The sequence below is a fragment of the Bos mutus genome, chromosome 22 (genome assembly GCF_027580195.1).
Source record: "Bos mutus isolate GX-2022 chromosome 22, NWIPB_WYAK_1.1, whole genome shotgun sequence".
NCBI lineage: Eukaryota > Metazoa > Chordata > Mammalia > Artiodactyla > Bovidae > Bos > Bos mutus.
Window position 1 is genome coordinate 43,990,820 of NC_091638.1, and position 21,780 is coordinate 44,012,599.

General features: G+C 41.5%; 1 protein-coding gene and 1 pseudogene across 1 annotated transcript in view; one reads left to right on the top strand and one right to left on the bottom strand.

Annotated features, from left to right (window-relative positions):
* DNAH12 (dynein axonemal heavy chain 12) overlaps nt 1-21,780 on the top strand; it is a 189,930-nt gene that overhangs the window by 77,376 nt on the left and 90,774 nt on the right. The window contains exons 31-36 of the mRNA XM_070359341.1: nt 4,656-4,765; nt 8,505-8,688; nt 8,823-8,963; nt 18,853-18,936; nt 19,563-19,751; nt 21,602-21,721. Of these exons, the coding sequence (XP_070215442.1) occupies nt 4,656-4,765; nt 8,505-8,688; nt 8,823-8,963; nt 18,853-18,936; nt 19,563-19,751; nt 21,602-21,721 (828 nt within the window). The remainder of the gene's footprint in view (nt 1-4,655; nt 4,766-8,504; nt 8,689-8,822; nt 8,964-18,852; nt 18,937-19,562; nt 19,752-21,601; nt 21,722-21,780) is intronic.
* On the bottom strand, nt 14,201-17,767 carry LOC138984722 (tyrosine-protein kinase CSK-like; annotated as a pseudogene).

A 21,780-nucleotide genomic window follows, 5' to 3' on the forward strand; every position in this document is an offset into this window, starting at 1 on the left:
CATCTCTATATCCTTCCATCTTGGGGCAATGACATGATTTCATTCTTTTTTAAGGCCAAATAATATTCCGTTAAATATATGGATCACATCTTTATCCATTCAGAGTTTGGTAGACATTTAAGATGCTTTGGTGTCTTGGTTATTCTACATAATGTTGCAGTGAGTTTTGGGGTGTGTGTACCTTTTTGAACTATGGTTTTCTCAGGGTATTCTCCCAGAATTGGGATTGCCAGATCAAATGATACCTTTGTTTTTCCTTCTTGAAGGAACCAAAATACTGTACTTCACAGCACTACCAATTTGCATTCCTTCCAGCAGTGTACAAAGGTTGCATATTCTCCGTGCCCTCTCCAGCATTTGCTGTTTGGAAACTTTCTGATGGCCATTCTAACTGGAGTCAGTTGATAACTCGTTGCAGATTTTAATTTGCAATTGTCTAATAATTGGCTTTTCATTGGCTTTTTTCATAACAACAGTATAAATAAAATATACCTCTTGAATTTTCTTCTTGAAAGCCAGCCCATTCAAAAATTCTTTTTCCATGATCTTTGTGAGGACATTTCTTCAGGGGCAGGTATTATTTCTTTGCAGCAATGCAAATCTTGTGGATGTTAACTATGATAGCAACAGGGAGTCAAGTTGCTGTTATGAGAAACGGCCACAAGATGGGAGTACTTCCCCATTCCCAATCTGGAAAATAGACTGAGCCTTTTAGACAAAGTCATGTTCCTGATGGTAAATGAGAACGGAGCGGGGGCGGGGGGAGAACAAAGACTCAAGGGCTTGTGTCTCTTTACCTCTGCCCCTCTTCCTTACCTATTCGCCTCCTCCCACCCCTCTCAGCCAAAGCCCAAGCCCTGAAAAAGCATTTTGCCAAGAGTATTAGGGTCAGTAGGTAGGGTGACTCTAAGCAAACTGGCTTTACCTGGGACCACACCACGAGGAGCTCTGGAGGGCCAAGGTTCTGAGAGATCTTCCTGGCATGCTGCTCCACTGTCCTTTGGAGGCATGAGTCTTGGCTTACCTGAAAAGGGCCCACCTGCATGCCGAAGCAGTGGTTTTATTCAGAGGGACCCGGCACTTTTGGTAGAAGTGGGGATCATTTGCTGGCATGACCTCCTGAGCAGCCTCAAACTCACACCACTCCTGCTTTGGGAGCCGAGTCTACTCAGGTCTAAGAAACCAGCCTGGGTGACTCAGGTCCAGGAGAATAGAATAGACATTTTTTGCTCTTATGACTGTTTTGTTTGTTTGGATGGTCTGTTGCAGTAGAGTTGACATGCATCGTTCTCTTTGAGTTCTTCACCTCCTTGATTCACTTCTACATAGGCCTGTACCTATAATTTTCAGATTCTCATCCCATGATGGTATTGCAGAGTGTTGAGTTAAATTTCCTGGGCCCTTCTGTGGGTCTTCGGCTGTGATATATTTTTATGTGCATTTCCAGTAGTTTGGGGCCTCCTCATTGATCCTGCTCCCTGCTTCCCCCTGCCAACCTCCCCATCTATGCCTTGGCAATGGTATGTTTCATGTGTAAGCCCGTGAGCCTGATTTTTGTGTGGGACACTAATGGGTTTCGATCATGTTTTAGATATCACCTGTAAGTGAAATCAGTCATACTTGTGTTCTGTCTGCCTCACTGGACTTGGTGTGAGCCTCTTCTGGTCCATTGAGTTGCTTAAAACAGCACAATTTTCATTGTGTTTCTGGGCTGAGTGACTGTCCACTGAGTATGGGTGGCATGCTTTCTTTCTCTGTTCATCTGTCCTCAGACACTTGGGTCGTTTCTCTGCCTTGGCTATTGTAAATAATGCAGACACGACCATTACAGTGCCTGTGACTTTTGCAAGGATGTTTTTCGCTGGGTATCCTTCCGGGAAGAGATACACGATCTTGTGGTAGCTCCGTTTTTCTTTTCTTAAATAAACATCCACACTGTTCTCCAGAGTGACTGTTGCCAGTTTACAGTCCCACCTCAGCATTGGAGAGTTCCCTATTCTTTCCCAACTCCACTCCCCAGACCCGGGGAGCCTTTTTCAAAGTGTTGATTTTGTAATGATTGCTGTCAGAGGATGCCTGTGTGTCCTTGTCTTGAGGTCTTTCTCCTCCTTAGAGATCCTGAGCATTTTCATTCAGGTGATTTTTCTCTGTGACAAAGAGAATGTGGCTGTTGAAATATGCACGTGGAGGGTCAGCTCTGTTTTGAGTTAGGTTTTCATTAGGTGCCTCTTTAGGACCTTTCTTGGTGGGGGAGGTATCTGCATCCCCAATCCTGTGAACCTGAAGTACTCTGCGGCCATGTCTTCTCATTGCAGTTTCAGAAAATGTCCACAAGGCGGCAGTACTTCCTCATGCCCCACTTGTTCACTGGGCCATCCTTCCTGGGTTTTCAAGGAGAGTGGAAGGTGCCCAAGGGCTTGTGTCTCTTTACCTCTGACCCTCTTCCTCTACCCCTTCGCCTCCTCCCGACCACCTCAGTCAAACCCCAAGCCCTGCAAAAGTGTTATGCTGAGGGTCCTGAGTGTCAGTTGGTGGGGCGACTGTAAGCAAGCTGGCTGTAATCAGGGACCAGAGCCCCCCTGGAGCCCTGGAGCCCTACGCCTCTCAGAGCTCTTCCAGGCACGCCTCTCCACGTCCTTTGGCGGCTTGAGGCTCGGCTTAGGTGAAAAGGCCCCACCTGCATCCTGCGGTGGTGGTTTCATTCAGAGGGCACCCCTGGCCAAGTTCTGATGGAAGCGGGGCTCATTTGCTGGCACGTCCTCCTGAGCAGCCTCAATCCCACTCCAGTCCTGCTTTGGGAGCGGACTCTGCTCAGGTCTAGGGTTGGTCCAGGTCCCAGGGGAATTGCTATGGTTAGACGTCCACTATTTTTTCTTATTTGTGTCTGCTGAATGTACTGTGTTCTTTCTCCTTTGGTTGTTTTAAATGTTTTCTTTGTTTCCGTTCTTGACTCTGTGCCAAATCTTGTTCATTTTGTACTTATCCTGCTTGGTATTTGCTGCACTTCTGCTACCTGCATATTACGTTCTTTCTCCAGAAAATTCGTATTGTCTTTTAAAGTATTTCTTCTACCCAATTTTCTCTCCCCTGGGGCTCTAGTTACATGAATTAATATTTTTGACTATTTTATATTGTCTCACATGTCTCTTATGATCTATTTCTGTTTTTTCATTGCTTTTATTATCTGTGCTTTAGTTTGGATACTTTTATTGACTTGTCTTTAAGATTCATGATCCTTTCTTTGCCTTTGTTCAGTCTACCAATAAGCCTCTCCAATGGACCATTAATTTTATCAATTTTATTTTTTTCAGCTTTATTTTATCCAGTTTGACTTTATTAAAAGATCTCATTTCTTTGCTTAAATTCTTCATCTTTTCATCTATTTTTGTAATATTGTCTATGTTCTTTTATACATTTATAAAAGTCATTTTATTTTTTTGTCAGCTAATTATGACACCTGAGTCATCTGTGAGTTATTTTATTTACTATGTTTTTTTCCCCCTACTGATCAACAGCTATTTTTTCTTATGACTGTTGAAAATTGAGTAGAAAGTAAGAGGGTGAACTGGTAGTATTTTCCTGTAGGAAAACCATGTTTTTTTCCTTTGTAAGATGGCTAGGTTGAGCTGCTGATCTTTTCAACCAAGAGTTGACCTGAGCCAGAGTCTTGTTGCACAAGTATTGATCATTAGTCTATCTCTGATTTCAAATGTCTTTAGAGTGAGAATTGTCCTAGTCTATGATAGGATCCTTCCTCTAGCAGCATTTTGGGATAAAAACATCCGAAGAAGACTAAGAAAATCTCTTTCTGTGGGGGGTTTGTAGCTAAGTCCTTGATTTCTTGTGTCAGTTCACACTCAGCAAAAGCATAGGCAGTGGAAAAACCAGCTTTATATTTGAAGCTCCTCCAGATTTATATGTCGCAGGAGCCTACATGGTCATTAAAATATCTGTCAATTTCCCCTTACTTCAGCAAACTCCCTCTGCAGTATAGCAGGTCAGACCAATGCCTACCTGTCTGTACTTGCTTCTAGAAGTAAAACTAGCAGCTGGTCTGTGTGAAAGGCTCATCCCTTTCTGAAATTTAGTTCTTTTAGACTTGTGCTCAGTGCTCAGCTGCTCAGTTGTGGCCAACTCTTTGCAACCCCTTGGACTGTAGCCCACCAGGCTTCTCTGTCAGTGGAATTTTCTAGGCAGGAATATTGGAATGGTTTGCCATTTCTGAAATTTAGTTCCTTTAGACTTACGTGTATCTAAAATGCTCCTGTGTGTTTACAGTTTTTATAATTTTTGTAACCTCTGTGTGTTTCTATTTACCATAGTGTGAAGGATTGTTTGGCATGTCCTTCTATATCCTAATCAAAAGTGAAATTCTGGAAAAATTAATAAGACAAGTTGTTTTCATGAAGCATACACCCAGTGCTATGATGCCATGATCATTGATAACTTATAATGGGAAACACTAATTTTTTAAAGTATTTTAATTCTACTTTTTCTTTTCTTAAGTAAAAAAAAAAGGTTTAAGAAATAGTTTACAAATATAAGAAGATACAGTTTTATTATTTCTAAATGAAAAATCTATATTTATAAGACATGAATGATATGACTTATAATAGCATTTTGTAGAAATGCATTCCATTTTTCTTTTCTTTTAGGAATTTTTGGAATGTGCTCATGAAGCCTGCAAAGTACATAATCTTCAGCCTGTTAAATTTTTTCTTGAAAAAATGATTCAGACATATGAGATGATGATCGTTAGACACGGGTAAGATTATAGATAGTTAGATGCCATGGTTAGCTGTTATTTTTTAAGTTAAACTATTAAAACAACTAAAATTTGTAAACCAAAAGAGTCAGCAAATCTTGCTAGGTGCAGTAGGGAGCAACCCTCTACCCCCACTCTACCCCAGCCAGTCTCCATTCCAGTAACTTAAAAACAACGCTGTATTTCTCTCTCATGCCACATGTCTTAAAAAGATTGGAAAGGAGTGCTTATTCAGTCAGTGATGTAGCACTAATGACCCTCCACAATTTTCCCCTTTGATCATCAAATATGTTATTTGTTCTACTTCATGAATATTAAATACACTTTTACTTTCCCAGGGAGGCAACCTGAAAGTTCCAATCAATGAACCAGACTCAAAGTCTAGAATCTCTAGATGATGTGTGATAGTCTCTGTATCAGATTTGGAAGCTGTTCCTCTTGCTCCAGAGATCTAAAAATAGAAAAACAAGTTCTCTGCCCTGCACACATCCAGTATTATAATAGTGGGTTTACCAGAACATGATTACCACAGCAAATACTCACATTCAGAAACTGAACAGACAAAGCCAATACTTGGCAGTAGCGGTTCTGAAATTCAGCAAGGCATGTTGGACCCTAATTCCAGAGATAGACTGACTGTGAAAGTACTTCAGTGGTTTGTACTGAAGGCCCTTCCAGGGAATCAGAATCATTTTATACATAATTTACTGTAAAGGGTATCACTAAGTGGCTCTGGCCATTTTGTATCCATAATTACAATATATATATATATATTTTTTTTTTTCCTCCTGAGACAGCCTCTCCTACCAATTGTATAAACTGAGATCCCCATAAAACCTGGGTATAGTTCTGTTTGGCTTTGCTCCCCAAGAGGGGTTTTCTGGGAACCTGTCCTCTGTGGACTTTGGTTCAACCTTGTGAGGGGTCTCCCATCTCCATTTTCTTCCCGGGTCACATGTGAGGTGGATAATAGAGAAAATTTCCTTGAGAGGTGAAAAATGTTTTCAGCCAGCTCTCTACCTATAGAAAGGTCAAAGATCAAAGGTCTCAAAGGTCATGATTTTTTAAAGGCAGATTTTTTTTTAAAAGCTCTTTGTATTATATAAATTTTCACATATGTAAAAATAGAGGGAATTAGTACAGTCAACCCTCATGCATTCGGTAACTAAGAGTCTTTTTTACACCTTAAACATTCAAATTGTTTTTTAGTCTAGACTCATGGTTTCTTTGTCCGTCAACTCTCTCAGAAATTTAATAAGCTTTTTTTTCCATTTGATTTCAGGTGTGCCAGGAGCCACCAGAGTGGTCCTTATTAAGTCATACCTTTCTAAACGTCCTTGTAGTATCCTCGAACCTATCTGACTTAGTTGGTGGGCCCACATCCTTAATCTGTTTTCCCTAAATTATTTCACCATCCAGAAATGATTGCTGGGAACCATATTAACCTTTCATATCTTATAAGGAAGTGATACAATGGCCCTGCTCTTGATTTGGTCTTTGATACTAGGCTAAGTTGATCTTTGTTGTTCAAAGATTTTCTCAACTTACCTCTTACTAGTTGCAGATGAGAATAAATCACCTCATTCAGTCTCTCAAGTCTCTTTTCTCAGCTTTTCTCTACTTTCATACCAGCTTGCAAACTGGCCATATTTTCCTGAGCTCATTTCCTTTTGTAGTTCCTTGTTAAATGCATCCCTCAGCTGCCAATATATACTAATAATTTTCTGTTTACTATCTTTCCTCCCTAAAACCACAATTTCAACAGATTTATTTATCTATCTCCCAGATTATCTCAGGGGATAAATTTACCAAATGTTTGATCATTCAGTTCAGTTCAGTTGCTCAGTCGTGTCCGACTCTTTGTGACCCCATGAACTGCAGCACGCCAGGCCTCCCTGTCCATCACCAACTCCCAGAGTTTACGCAACTTCATGTCCATTGAGTCAGTGATGCCATCCAACCATCTCATCCTCTGTCGTCCCCTTCTCTTCCTGCCCTCAATCTTTCCCAGCATCAGGGTCTTTTCAAATGAGTCAGCTCTTTGCATCAGGTGGCCAAAGTATTGGAGTTTCAACTTCAACATCAGTCCTTCCAATGAACACCCAGGACTGATCTCTTTTAGGATGGACTGGTTGGATCTCCCTGAAGTCCAAGGGACTCTCAAGAGTCATCTCCAACACCACAGTTCAAAAGCATCAATTCTTCGGTGCTCAGCGTTCTTTATAGTCCAACTCTCACATCCATACATGACTACTGGAAAAACTATAGCCTTGACTAGACAGACCTTTGTTGACAAAGTAATGTCTCTGTTTTTGAATATGCTGTCTAGGTTGGTCATAACTTTCCTTCCAAGGAGTAAGTGTTTTTTAATTTCATGGCTGTAGTCACCATCTGCTGTGATTCTGGAGCCCAAAAAATAAAGTTCAACCACTGTTTCTACTGTTTCCCCATCTATTTGCCATGAAGTGATGGGACTGGATGCCATGATCTTAGTTTTCTGAATGTTGAGCTTTAAGCCAACTTTTTCACTCTCCTCTTTTACTTTCATCAAGAAGCTCATTAGTTCTTCTTCACTTTCTGCCATAAGGGTGGTTTCATCTGCATATCTGAGGTTATTGATATTTCTGCCAGCAATCTTGATTTCCAGCTTGTGCTTCCTCCAGTCCAGCGTTTCTCATGATGTGGTCTGCATACAAGTTAAATAAGCAGGGTGACAATATACAGCCTTGATGTACTCCTTTCCTATTTGGAACCAGTCTGTTGTTCCATGTCCAGTTCTAACTGTTGCTTCCTGACCTGCATACAGGTTTCTCAAGAGGCAGGTCAGGTGGTCTGGTATTCCTATCTCTTTCAGAATTTTCCACAGCATAGCATTAATTCCCAGTCGTTAGCCTCTGTTAACAGTTAATTTGCCACCCACAACTTAGCCTCTAAGCCAGTGCCCCTTATTTTAGTCTCTCTCTCTTTTTTTTTATCATGCAAGAATACCTTTCTCCCTTCTAGGTACCAATTTCTATCAGTAAGGATGGACTACAGAGAAACAATCTGTACCCAAATCTTAGTGACTTGAGAACAAAGGTGTATTTCTTTATCATACTGTTTTCAGTATAATTTAACAGGGAGGTTCTGCTTATCATAATTATTCAGTTCCCAGGATGTTGGAGCAGCCACTGTCTCAACATTGTGGGTCACAGATTGCTAGAGGGAAAAGAGAGAGCTCTGCAGGGTCCCTTATGGGCAATTATCTCTCCTCTACCAAGTAACACTCATCATTTCCATTTATTACACCTTAGTCACCTAGTAGTCCTAAAAGTAGGACTACTTACCTAAAAGTAGGACTACTTGCCTAAAAGTAGGCAAGGAAGCCTACTATGTGCCAGCAGAGGGGAGATTCAGAGGTATTTGGCAAAGAGCACTGTAGCAAGTGAAAATGAGGAAAAGTGAATCCTCTCCATCTCCCTGCTTAGGAAACCTCAAGTCATTAAATTTTTTTTCTTAAGTATGCAGTTGTTTCCATTTTCATTTGGAAAATTTTTATTCTCTTTTGTAGATAAAGGTATTAATATTGAGAACTTGACTTAGAGATCAGTTAAACGTAACCACCTTATATCTAAGCCAAAGTAATATAATTTCAAAAATTATATGTAGTAATTATAGGGTGAAAATTTATATACAAATATATAGGTAAATAATTTAACTTACCATTATTTTTGATATAATGACTTCTTTTCCTTCATAGTTTTATGTTAGTAGGAGAGCCTTTTGCTGGTAAAACAAAAGTTCTGCATATGCTGGCTGATACTCTAACTCTTATGAATGAACGTGGCTGTGGAGAGGAAGAAAAAGTCATTTATAGGACTGTAAACCCCAAATCCATTACTATGGGCCAACTTTTTGGACAATTTGACCCAGTGTCCCATGAGGTAATCCACAGTAGAAACATTCTCTACTCTTACTGACAATGCACATTAAGCCAAGAAATTTGAAATATTTTTATGTTATCACTTTATAGTTTTTTAAGGGAAGCTTTCCAACTCTTCCTTTTTTTCCTCCTCAGTGGACTGATGGTATTGTGGCTAACACTTTTAGAGAATTTGCCTTATCAGAAACACCTGACCGGAAATGGGTTGTATTTGATGGTCCCATTGACACTTTGTGGATAGAGAGCATGAACACAGTACTGGATGATAATAAAAAGGTAAGCCATCACGATTAAAAGTGAAACAGATGCACAGTGTGAGTATACTTAACGCTGCTGTTAAGTCATGTCAGGCTACTGAGCGGTAAACCTAAAATGGTTAACATGGTAAATTTATGTGTGTTTTTTTTTTTTTACCACAATTAGAAAAAACAAAGCAGATACAGACATGGTTAAGCATGTTATATGTCCAACAACTAAATCCCAAAATTTTAAAATGAAGGATGCAGCAAATTGAAAAAGTTTATAAGTTATCTTTTCAATGAAAACTATGCTGTGGTAAATTCTTTGCTTAGTTTTTTTTTTTTAATTAGAATACAAGTATATTAAAACTACTACATTAGCAGGACGGCATGGTAATGTAATGGGTGATAATAAGTTATGTGACTATAGTCTTAAGGCTTCTTATAGAACTTTAATGTTTTCAGTTCAGTTCAGTTCAGTCGCTCAGTCGTGTCCAACTCTTTGCAACCCCATGAATCGCAGCACACCAGGCCTCCCTGTCCATCACTAACTCCCGGAGTTCACTCAGACTCACATCCATCGAGTCAGTTTAATATTTTAGAAGAAAACAAAAACCCTTCTTTTTTGAAAACATAGACTGCCTCAGTGTTTATATGTGGTACATAACCTTAGAACTTGTGAGATTTAAAAAAAATAAGAAAATGGAAGTCTTATATTTATTTTAACTGAGAGATAACATATATAATGTGTAAAATCAATACCAAAGTTTAGAATCTATGATTTTTTTTACATACTCCTACACCCAGATGACCATAATATAAATAAAAATATCTTAAATTTATTGCTCCCTACAAGGTTCACTTAAGTCCCTATGCAATCTGTACATCTTCCCAAAGGCACAATCGTTATTCTAACTTGTGCTGTGATAACCTAGTTTTGCCAGTTCTTGAACTTCATGTAAATAGAATCACACTATATAATATTTTCTTTCTTTTGGTCAATACAACAATCTATGATATTAATATTGTAGTTCCATTTTCTTTATTATTCTTTTAATATCTGTATATCAATATACCACAATTTATTTTTATATCTAAATGAAATAATTATACTACTAAGTAAGCAAACTAGTTTAATTAACATTCAAACATATACTCCAGTACTTTATTATAGGTGGTTAGTCATTTGTTTATTATTCAGTCATATTGATTGGACTAAGGGGGAAAGCAAAAAGACAAGAAATAGTGATGATTCAGAAGAGAGGGTTAATCAGTTTAGTTGAGTCCAAGGTAAGAGAAACCCCAGTAAGACGGTAGGCACTGAGAGAGGGTGTCAGAGGGCAGACAGACTGAAAACATAATCACAGACAACTAGCCAATCTGATCACACTTGTCTAACTCAGTGAAACTAAGCCATGCCATGTAGGGCCACCCAAGATGGACGGGTCATGGTGGAGAGTTCTGACAAAATGTGGTCCACTGGAGAAGGGAATGGTAAACCACTGCAGTATTCTTGCCTTGAGAACTGCATGAACAGAATGAAAAGGGAAAAAGATAGGACACTGAAAGATGAACTCCCCAGGTCAGTAGGTGCCCAACATGCTACTGGAGATCAGTGGAGAAATAACTCCAGGAAGAATGAAGAGACAGTGCCAAAGCAAAAACAACACCCAGTTGTGGATGTGACTGGTGATGGAAGTAAAGTCCAATGCTGTAAAGAGCAATATTGCATAGGAACCTGGAATGTTAGGTCCGTGAATCAAGACAAATGGGAAGTGGTCAAACAGGAGATGGCAAGAGTGAACGTCGACATTTTAGGAATCAGCGAACTAAATGGGTGAATTTAACTCAGATGACCGTTATTTCTACTACTGTGGGCAAGAATCTCTTAGAAGAAATGGACTAGCCATCATAGTTAACAAAACAGTCTGAAACGCAGTACTTGGATGCAATCTCAAAAACGACAGAATAATCTCTGTTCGTTTCCAAGGCAAACCATTCAGTATCACAGTAATCCAAGTCTATGCCCCAACCAGTAATGCTGAAGAAGCTGAAGTTGAATGGTTCCATGAAGACCTGCAAGACCTTTTGGAACTAACACCCAAAAAAGATGTCCTTTTCATTATGGGAGAATGGAATGCAAAAGTAGGAAGTCAAGAAATACCTGGAGTAACAGGCAAATTTGGCTTTCGAGTACAGAATGAAGCAGGGCAAAGGTTAATAGAGTTTTGCCAAGAGAATGCACTGGTCATAGAAAACACACTCTTCCAACAACACAAGAGATTCTACACATGGACATCACCAGATGGTCAACATCGAAATCAGATTGATTATATTCTTTGCAGTCAAAGATGGAGAAGCTCTATACAGTCAGCAAAAATAAGACTGGGAGCTGACTGTGGCTCAGATCGTGAACTCCTTATTGCCAAATTCAGACTTAAATTGAAGAAAGTAGGGAAAACTACTACACCATTCAGGTATGACCTAAATCAAATCCCTTATGATTATACAGTGGAAGTGAGAAATAGATTTAAGGGACTAGATCTGATAGACAGAGTGCTTGATGAACTATGGACTGAGGTTCATGACATTGTACAGGAGTCAGGGATCAAGACCATCCCCAAGAAAAAGAAATGCAAAAAAGTAAAATGGCTGTCTGAGGAGGCCTTACAAATAGCTGTGAAAAGAAGAGAAGCAAAAAGCAAAGGAGAAAAGGAAAGATATACCCATTTGAATGCAGAGTTGCAAAGAATAGCAAGGAGAGATAAGAAAGCCTTCCTCAGAGATCAGTACAAAGAAATAGAGGAAAACAACAGAATGGGAAAGACTAGAGATCTCTTCAAGAAAATTAGAGATACCAAGGGAACATTTCATGCAAAAATGGGCTTAATAAAGGACAGAAACGGTATGGACCTAACAGAAGCAGAAGATATTAAGAAGAGGTGGCAAGAAAACACAGAAGAACTGTACAAAAAAGATCTTCGCAACCCAGATAATCACGATGGTGTGATCACTCACCTAGAGCCAGACATCCTGGAGTGTGAAGTCAAGTGGGCCTTAGAAAGCATCACTACGAACACAGCTAGTGGAGGTGATGGAATTCCAGTTGAGCTCTTTCAAATCCTGAAAGATGATGCTGTGAAAGTGCTGCACTCACTATGCCAGCAAATTTGGAAAAGTCAGCAGTGGCCACAGGACTGGAAAAGGTCAGTTTTCATTCCAATCCCAAAGAAAGGCAATGCCAAAGAATGCTCAAACTACCACACAATTGCACTCATCTCACACACTAGTAAAGTAATGCTCAAAATTCTCCAAGCCAGGCTTCAGCAATATGTGAACCGTGAACTTCCAGATGTTCAAGCTGGTTTTAGAAAAGGCAGAGGAACCAGAGATCAAATTGCCAACATCCGCTGGATCATGGAAAAAGCAAGAGAGTTCCAGAAGAGCATCTATTTCTGCTTTATTGACTATGCCAAAGCCTTTGACTGTGTGGATCACAATCAACTGTGGAAAATTCTTCAAGAGATGGGAATAGCAGACCACCTGACTTGCCTCTTGAGAAATTGTATACAGGTCAGGAAGCAACAGTTAGAACTAGACATGGAGCAACAGACCGGTTCCAATTCAGAAAAGGAGTATGTCAAGGCTGTATATTGTCACCTTGCTTATTTAACTTGTATGCAGAGTACATCATGAGAAACGCTGGACTGGAGAAAGCACAAGCTGGAATCAAGATTGCTGGCAGAAATATCAATAACCTCAGATATGCAAATAACACCACCCTTATGGCAGGAAGTGAAGAGGAACTAAAAAGCCTCTTGATAAAAGTGAAAGAGGAGAGTGAAAAAGTTTACTTAAAGCTTAACATTCAGAAAACTAAGATCATAGCATCCAGTCTCATCACTTCATGGCAAATAGATGGATAAACAGTGGAAACAGTGGCTGACTTTATTTTTTGGGCTCCAGAATCACTGCAGATGGTGACTGCAGCCATGAAATTAAAAGACGCTTACTCCTTGGAAGGAAAGTTATGACCAACCTAGACGGTATATTAAAAAGCAGAGACATTACTTTGCCAACAAAGGTCCGACTAGTCAAGGCTATGGTTTTTCCAGTGGTCATGTATGGATGTGAGAGTTGGACTATAAAGAAAGCTAAGTGCTGAAGAATTGATGCTTTTGAATTGTGGTGTTGGAGAAGACTCTTGAGAGTCTCTTGGACTGCAAGGAGATTCAACCAGTCCATCCTAAAGGAGATCAGTCCTGGGTGTTCATCAGAAGGACTGATGTTGAAGCTGAAACTCCAATACTTTGGCCACCTAATGTGAAGAGCTGACTCATTCAAAAAGATCCTGATGCTGGGAAAGATTGAAGGCAGAGCAGGAGAAGGGGACAACAGAGGATGAGATGGTTTGATGGCATCACCTACTCAATGGACATGAGTTTGCATAAACTCCAAGAGTTGGTGATGGACAGGGAGGCCTGGTGTGCTGCAGTCCATGAGGTTGCAAAGTCAGACTCGACTGAGTGACTGAACTAAACTGAAGGACTCAGAGCCTGGTGGAAGGATTGTTTCATATCAGATGAGAGGGGAGCAGGAAAGGTGAATGTGTGGCTTTAATAGTGGAAATTTTGAAGGCAAATTATTTTTTTCTCGATGTCCTCATGGAGTGATTTATTAGGATTCCATCTCAAGGCAGTGGGTGGGTGGCAGGGACTCCAAGCCCCTAACGAACCGTTTGCATGTGGAGCACGCCAACAGTGCACCTGGTCAAGGGCAGACATGGTGCTATAGAGGCGACCTGGACACAGAACGTGGGGCAAGGAATGAGGCTCGGGTGATGGATCTGTAAACAGGGGCCTAGTCTCCCCAACCCTCATAGGCAGAGGAGGAAAAATAAGGCTCATACTTTTCGTAAAACACCCATTTGCTGGGTACTTTCTTTCTCCTTATCTTGAAAAATAATAAAAACACGGGGGAAAAAAATCTCAAAAGAAAAGAAAGGAATAAAACGGTAAGAAGGCGAGAGATGGGAGGCCAGGGGGAGCCTGACCACGGTAGGGCTAGGGCGTCTGCCCACTGCGCCTCAGCCTGCTCCCTTCTTGGCCCCGGGGCCTGGCTCCCAAAGCCCCACCAGTGGGTCCCTGAAAGAAGGTGCGGGGCCTCGGCAGAGTCTCCGGGGGCCAGAGGCAAGAGGCCCACTGGCCTGCTGCTGGGTTCAGCTCGGGTTTGGGCCCAGCGAGTGGGGGCGCTGGCTGTGCGGTCTATCTGGGTTCAGCCCCCACAGGTCTGGGCCCCAGCAGACGCCGGCAGTCCCAGGTGCAGCTCGTGGGTTTGATGCGCTCCCGCTGCTCTCGGAAATGCGTTAAGGACGGCCGTGCGAGGGCGTCCGGGTGCCCGCAGTGCATCATGGCCTCGTATGGACTGGCGGGCGGCCGTCGGGGGCGTCTGTCAGTCTGGTAGTGCTTTCCAGCCGCGGGGCCACGTCCTTCAGGGATGGATTCTTGGGTAAGACACTCGGCCGGAAGAGTAGATTTTTCCCAGAGAAGGATCTCGAAACGCCACACGTCCGACTCGGTGGAGAACTTCGTCTCTGTCAGGGCCTCGGGGGCCTCCCTCTGGATCGGCAGCTTGCGGGTGTCCTGGGTGCTGGAGGCCGCCTCGGTGAGGCCGGAGCCGCTGACCTGGGCCACGTGGTCCCTCGGACACCAGCACCTCCAGGTGTCCCACGGCCTCGCTGACGTCTAGGAAGAACTCGAGGAGATAGTCTCCTCCCAGTACCGACCGAGCCCTCACAGGTAGTCCCCCAGGACCCCTCAGCCGTGTTCTCGGCGACGATGTAGACCCGCCTTCCTCCTCTCCGGTCAGGCGCAGGAGCTGCACCAGGTGTACGCTGAAGTTGCGTCAGGACCCAGGCTTCAGCCCGGAAGGCCCGGACAGGAGCGTCATTCTTAACGGCGACCTTGTTCGTTCCCTCGGTAGTTGCCCAGCATCACGCCTCCAAACTCTCGGTTCCCAGTGGTCTGCACCAGTTTCAGACCCTTCCTGTTTAGCGCCTCCTTGACGTCTGGCCTGTCCCTCTGATCTGAGGTGCAGTGCTCCTCCAGCTGCCTGAGGTCCTCGTGGGTGCTGAGTTTGCTGGCTTGGTCCAGGATGCGGTGGCGTGCCTGGGGCTAGCCGGTGGTCTCCCGCACCAGGACAGGCCTGTCTGGTGGGCACAGTGGCTCCTCTGCCTGCTCCGCACGGTCTGGCCGTGGAACCAGGCCGTGAAGCTGAGTTCCATGCCTCTGCCTTCACGCCCTCCAGCTTCGGGACGTGGTTGTCTGGGGCGATGCCCTTGTGGCTCGCCTTATTCTTGGCTTTGTACCAATTGGGGTCCTTGGTGACAGCCACTTGCTGAGCACGTCTTCTTTGCCTAAGGGAGGGTCTTTCTTGGTAGCGCGGTGAAAGTTGTACTTGGCAATATAGTCTGTATGGGAGGGCCAGGCAACCTGAGTTGCTGACATCTTCTCATTACATCTGGCGTTCCCCCAGTCACAGGAAGGTGGACCTGTCACTTGGTACCATAAGAGCGCTGCCGTCCCGGCCCCCTCATTGCAGGCAGCATCAGTGGCCTGTGGAACAGTCCATAGTGTGGGGAGGGGCGCAGGGGTCCTGGGGGCTGCGGTACAAAGAAGTCTGTGTGCGAAAGAAAGGGGAGGAGAGACAGCCAGTCAGAGGCAGGGGGATGGCTCTGTGCCCCGGTGGAGGAGGGAAGAGAGGTGCGGGGGTGGGGACGGGGGTTGGGAGGGAGTTCGGGTTAGTAAACAATGTAGCTGGGCCGCAAACCACAGTGGTTCGACTTGGGGACATCGCTCTGGCAGCCCAGGGCTGCCCCCGGCATCTGGATGAGGGCCAGGGGCCCAGCCGCCATAGGCTGGCTGGGATGGGGTAGACAGGAAGCCCGAGTGTGGCCCTGACACCGCGGCAACCTGAATTGCCGACGTCTTGGAAGATTTGACAAATCCTTTGGACGATTTATTTTTTTCTTTGTGAAGCGGTAGACCGTGGTTCTTTGTACACTGGAGAAAGGGGAAGATTTAAATTAGCCATCAAGGAAAATGGAAAAGAGAGCTGCCTAGGAAAACGAAGAAGCATATCTGGGTGTTATGGAGAACCCGATAGACTTAAGACCATGAATTCTAAGTTTAGTGCTGACATCTGCCTCTGTGAGATTTTCTCTACCAATCTAAGCACTTTAGATGTAGGTGTAGTTCAAGTTGCTAGACTGGAAATACAGAAAGACTTTAAATATATTGACAGGAGAATGCTAGAAATGCTGACCATAGAACAGAAGCTACCTAATGAAAGAAGTGAAAACAACAGGGGAATGAAAATCTCTGAAAATAAAGAGCAAATTTAGTAGGAGTCAACGAGTGAGAGAGCTGTATAGATGGGAGATATTATTAAAAGTTAATGACAATTACAAACATGGAAGCCAAAGAGACTGAGAGAATAGCTTTAATAATAATGAATAAGATAGTTATTTGGCAGAAAAGACACAGTTGATAAATTCAGTTTTTTACATATTTGATTAAAGAGGAATGTTTTAGATTAAAAGAGACCCAGAAGTGAAGTGAAGTCGCTCAGTTGTGTCCGACTCTTTGCGACCCCATAGACGGTAGCCTACCAGGCTCCGCGGTCCATGGGATTTTCCAGGCAAGAATACTGGAGTGGGCTGCCATTTCCTTCTTCAGGGGAATCTTCCCAACCCAGGGATCAAACCCAGGTCTCCTGCATTGCAGACAGACGCTTTACTATCTGAGCCACTAGGGAAGCTATCAGATCAGATCAGATCAGATCAGTCGCTCAATCTTGTCTGACTCTTTGTGACCCCATGAATCGCAGCACGCCAGGCCTCCCTGTCCATCACCAACTCCCGGAGTTCACTCAGACTCATGTCCATCGAGTCAGTGATGCCATCCAGCCATCTCATCCTCTGTCGTCCCCTTCTCCTCCTGCCCCCAATCCCTCCCAACATCAGAGTCTTTTCCAACGAGTCAACTCTTTGCATGAGGTGCCCAAAGTACTGGAGTTTCAGCTTTAGCATCATTCCTTCCAAAGAAATCCCAGGGCTGATCTCCTTCAGAATGGACTGGTTGGATCTCCTTGCAGTCCAAGGGACTCTCAAGAGTCTTCTCCAACACCACAGTTCAAAAGCATCAATTCTTCGGCGCTCAACCTTCTTCACAGTCCAACTCTCACATCCATACATGACCACAGGAAAAACCATAGCCTTGACTAGACGGACCTTTGTTGGCAAAGTAATGTCTCTGCTTTTCAATATGCTATCTAGGTTGGTCATAACTTTCCTTCCAAGGAGTAAGCGTCTTTTAATTTCATGGTTGCAGTCACCATCTGCAGTGATTTTGGAGCCCAGAAAAATAAAGTCTGACACTGTTTCCACTGTTTCCCCATCTATTTCCCATGAAGTGGTGGGACCGGATGCCATGATCTTTGTTTTCTGAATGTTGAGCTTTAAGCCAACTTTTTCACTCTCCACTTTCACTTTCATCAAGAGGCTTTTGAGTTCCTCTTCGCTTTCTGCCATAAGGGTGGTGTCATCTGCATATCTGAGGTTATTGATATTTCTCCCGGCAATCTTGATTCGTTTGTGTTTCTTCCAGTCCAGCGTTTCTCATGATGTACTCTGCATATAAGTTAAATAAACAGGGTGACAATATACAGCCTTGACGAACTCCTTTTCCTATTTGGAACCAGTCTGTTGTTCCATGTCCAGTTCTAACTGTTGCTTCCTGACCTGCATACAAAGTTTATACAAAGGCCGGGCAAGTTCCCCATAACCCTGAATCCAAATGCAACAGTAACCTGTGATTCCCTAAAATCTTCTCAATTGTCTTAAAGTCATAGGTAGGGGATGATTTAGTATAGGTTTAATTCTCTCAGGGCCTATGGCCCTAGTTCCTTCTGATATGATTAGGCCCAGATATAGGTGTAGTTCAGGTTGCTAGACTGGAAATACAGAAAGACTTTAAATATATTGACAGGAGGATGCTAGAAATGCTGGACCATAGAACAGAAGCTACCTAATGAAAGAAGTGAAAACAACAGGGGACTGAAAATCTCTGAAAATAAAGAGCAAATTTAGTAGGAGTCAACGAGTGAGAGAGCTGTATAGATAGGAGACATTATTAAAAGTTAATGACAATTATAAACGGGGAAGCCAAGGTCTCTCTATAAAGAGACCCAGAGGAGACTGCAAATCCAACGCACGGTCCTTGATTCAATTTTGGTCTGAATAAATCAGTTGAAAAGACATTCCTGACACAACTGAGAATATTTGAGTATTGGCTAAGTATTAGATGATATTAAGGAATCATTGGTAATTGTGTTAGATGTGATAATGTTATTGTGGTTATACAGGAAAATCCTTATTTTAAAAGATTAATATTGACTTATTTGGATGTGAAATGCCATGATATTTGTAATGATCTTTAAAATACTTTTTAAAAAGACAAAGCAAATATGGCAAAATGTTACCATTGGTTAACTCTACAAGATGAGTATATGAATATTCATAGTATTCTCTACTTTTTATATTTCTCTTTTTATTAATAAAAAGTCTTACAACTATAAAATCTGTAGTATTTCATGTAATTTTTAATAACAAAAACTGACATTAGTATAGGATTTTGTAGTTTTTTCAATATATCATGTAGTTCCCGTCTCCCCTCCTCATATGAGAGAAGACAGAGCTAGACTTAGAATTTAGATTTAAGATTTTTCTGGCTTCCATCCTAAGACTTCCATCCTAAGACTTCCTCCTAGGGTTATATCCTAGGAGGTACTTTAATAAGTAGAATAAACTTCTATCTGAGAAGTTTTAGATTTTTTAAAATAAACTTTTGAAAAATCATTGCCTTCAGCTTTGCCTTATGAGTGGAGAAATCATTCAGATGTCCCCTCAAATGAGCCTCATCTTTGAAACAATGGACCTTTCCCAGGCCTCAGTAAGTTCATAATTTATTATAATACTAGTTTATTCGTTTGTTCACTGAGTCATAAGTCTTTTGTTCTGTATTGTTTGTTTCTTTATTAAATCGTAAAAAATTATTGGAGTGTAGTTGATTTACAGTGTTGTGTTAGTTTCAGGAATAAATCGTTTTTATTATGTGTCAGAAGTGAGTTAGGCACAAAAAATACAAAGATGAATAAGACAGTGTATGCTCATTTAGAGAGGATGAGAAGCATGCTAATATATTATATATATATATATCTCCTGATATAGAGGTACATGTTAGTGCTCTAAGAATAAGGAGGGGGCAAGTGCCCAAGCGAGGAATGGGTAGAGGAAGAGGACGTGGGACAATGTTTGAGCGTTTGATCCGGTTTTGAGGGGTAAGACTTCTCTGTGGAGATTGGTTGGGGCTTGGCACTCCAAATCATGACAAGATGTCTTGAAAAGACTTGGAGCCATGACATATCTGGGGATCTGTAACTGCAGAGAGTTTCATCTAGTGTATGTGATGCTATAGAGGAAGACAGGAGCCAGATCATGAAGGACCTTATAAGTGATGCAAAGAATTCTTTAATAACTTCCAGATTGGAAAATGAAAACTTGTCTGTTTTCCTCTAGCCTGCCACTGTAAGCCGCTGTGGCATGATTTATTTGGAGCCCTCACAGTTGGGATGGAAACCACTTGTGTCTTCATGGTTGAATTCACTGAAAGGACCTCTACAGGAACCAGATCACCAAGCTCTTCTGAGAGGACTTTTTGACTGGTTAATAAAGCCCACTTTAAAGCTCCGTAAGAAAAAATGCAAGGTAACATTATAATTCTCTTATCTACTCTAATTTCTTTACTTTCCATTCAACTCGACTAAGTTTAAAGTCAGGATGGTAGGATAAATAAATCTTTTCTACTTAGACATATAATATCCACTTTTTTAAAAAATCAAAAGATTTATTATGAACATCCATGATTCATATGCAGTTGTAAGAAATAATACAGAGAGATCCCACATACACTTCACCTGGTTTTCCCCCATGGCAACATTTTGCAAGACTGTATTATAATATCACAACAAGGATATTGACATTGATAACACCTGCTGATCTTATTTACATTTCCCTAGTTATCCTTGTACTCATGTGTCTCTGTGTGTGTATGTGTCTGTATTCATGCGCATGCGTTTATCCAGCATTTATGTGTTTTTAATTTTAATATGTATGCTTAAAGTGTACAAGATGATTTGATATTCATACATGTAGTGAAATGAATGGGCTTCCCTGGTAGCTCAGCTGGTAAAGAATCCACCTGTAATGCAGGAGACCCTGGTTTGATTCCTGGATTGGGAAGATCCCCTGGAGAAAGGAATGGCTACCCACTCCAGTATTCTTGCCTGGAGAGTGAAATGATTATCACAGTCAGGATAATTACCATACCTTCTCAAATAGTTAACACATTTGTATGTATGTGTGTGTGATGAGAGCAGCTAAATCTGCTCTCATAGCAAATCTTCAGTATTGATACATATTGTACAGTATTACTAACTGTAGTTATCATGCTGTATATTAGATCTCTTAGACTTATTCACCCTGCATAACTGTAACTTTGTACTGTTTGCCTATCTCCCCATTTCTCCCACCTCCTCCCCACTTGTAACCTCTGTTTTACTCTGCTTCTTTTTATGTATTCAACTTTTAGATCATGCATATAAGTGAGATCATACAGTTTTTTCCTTTCTGTATCTGGCTTATTTCTCTTAGCATAATGTCCTCAAGTTTTATCTATGTTGTTGCAAATGGCAGGATTTTCTTTTTTAAGAATGAATATTATTCTATTATATATCTACCACAATATCTTTATCCATTCATCCACCAGTGGACAGTTAGGTGTTTCCATATCTTGGCTGTTGTGAATAATGCTTCAGTGAATATGGGAGCACAGATATCTCCTTGAGGTACTTATTTTATTTCCTTTGAGTGTATACCTAGAAGAGGGGTTGATGGATCATACGGTAGTTCTATTTTTAGTTTTTTGAGGCCCCTCCATACCTTTGCATTAATAATGACTGGACTAATTTACCTTTCCACAACCAGTGTGCAAGGGTTGTTTTTCTCCACATTCTCACCAACTCTAGTTATCTTTTATCTTTTTTATAATATCCATCCTAACAGGTGTGAGGTGATATATCATTGTGGTTTTGATTTGCATTTCCTTATTGATTAGTGAGGTTAACTGACTTTTCATATACCTCTGGACCATTAGTATGTTGTCTTTAATTTCAGTATCACTTCTTTGCAGAGATAATTTATTTTATTTTCACATCTCCTAGCTCAATATACAGGTAGACTGTATTTTCGATAAATGTTTGTTGAATAAATAGATGAATAAATAACTGTTATAAACTTCATTTCTACTATCTCTAGAGCACTGTTTATTCTCTTACTAATTTTCATTTCTCAGAGAATTCAGAAGAAGAATATGTTTCACACAATTGCGTAACGTATTATGCTAGACTAAAATATTTCAGAGGCTTTTTTTATCATGGCTGCAATTTAAATTCTTTAACTTTTATAGAGACTGTGAAAAGTATGTTTTTTAAAGTGAAACACTTATTTTCTTTTATTATAAGATGAAAGTAAAGTATCTTATTCTTTTCACTTTGAAGGAACTGATTCCAACAAGCGATAGCAATGTGGTTGTCTCTCTCACACGCCTCTTTGAAGTACTGCTCTGCAACGCGGTGGAGAACGATCCTACCAGCAAGCATATTCGTGTTTGGATTATGGTTGGTTTATATTTATTGTGTTTTTTAAGTTATAGAATAAAAGGTGCCTCTGGCAAATG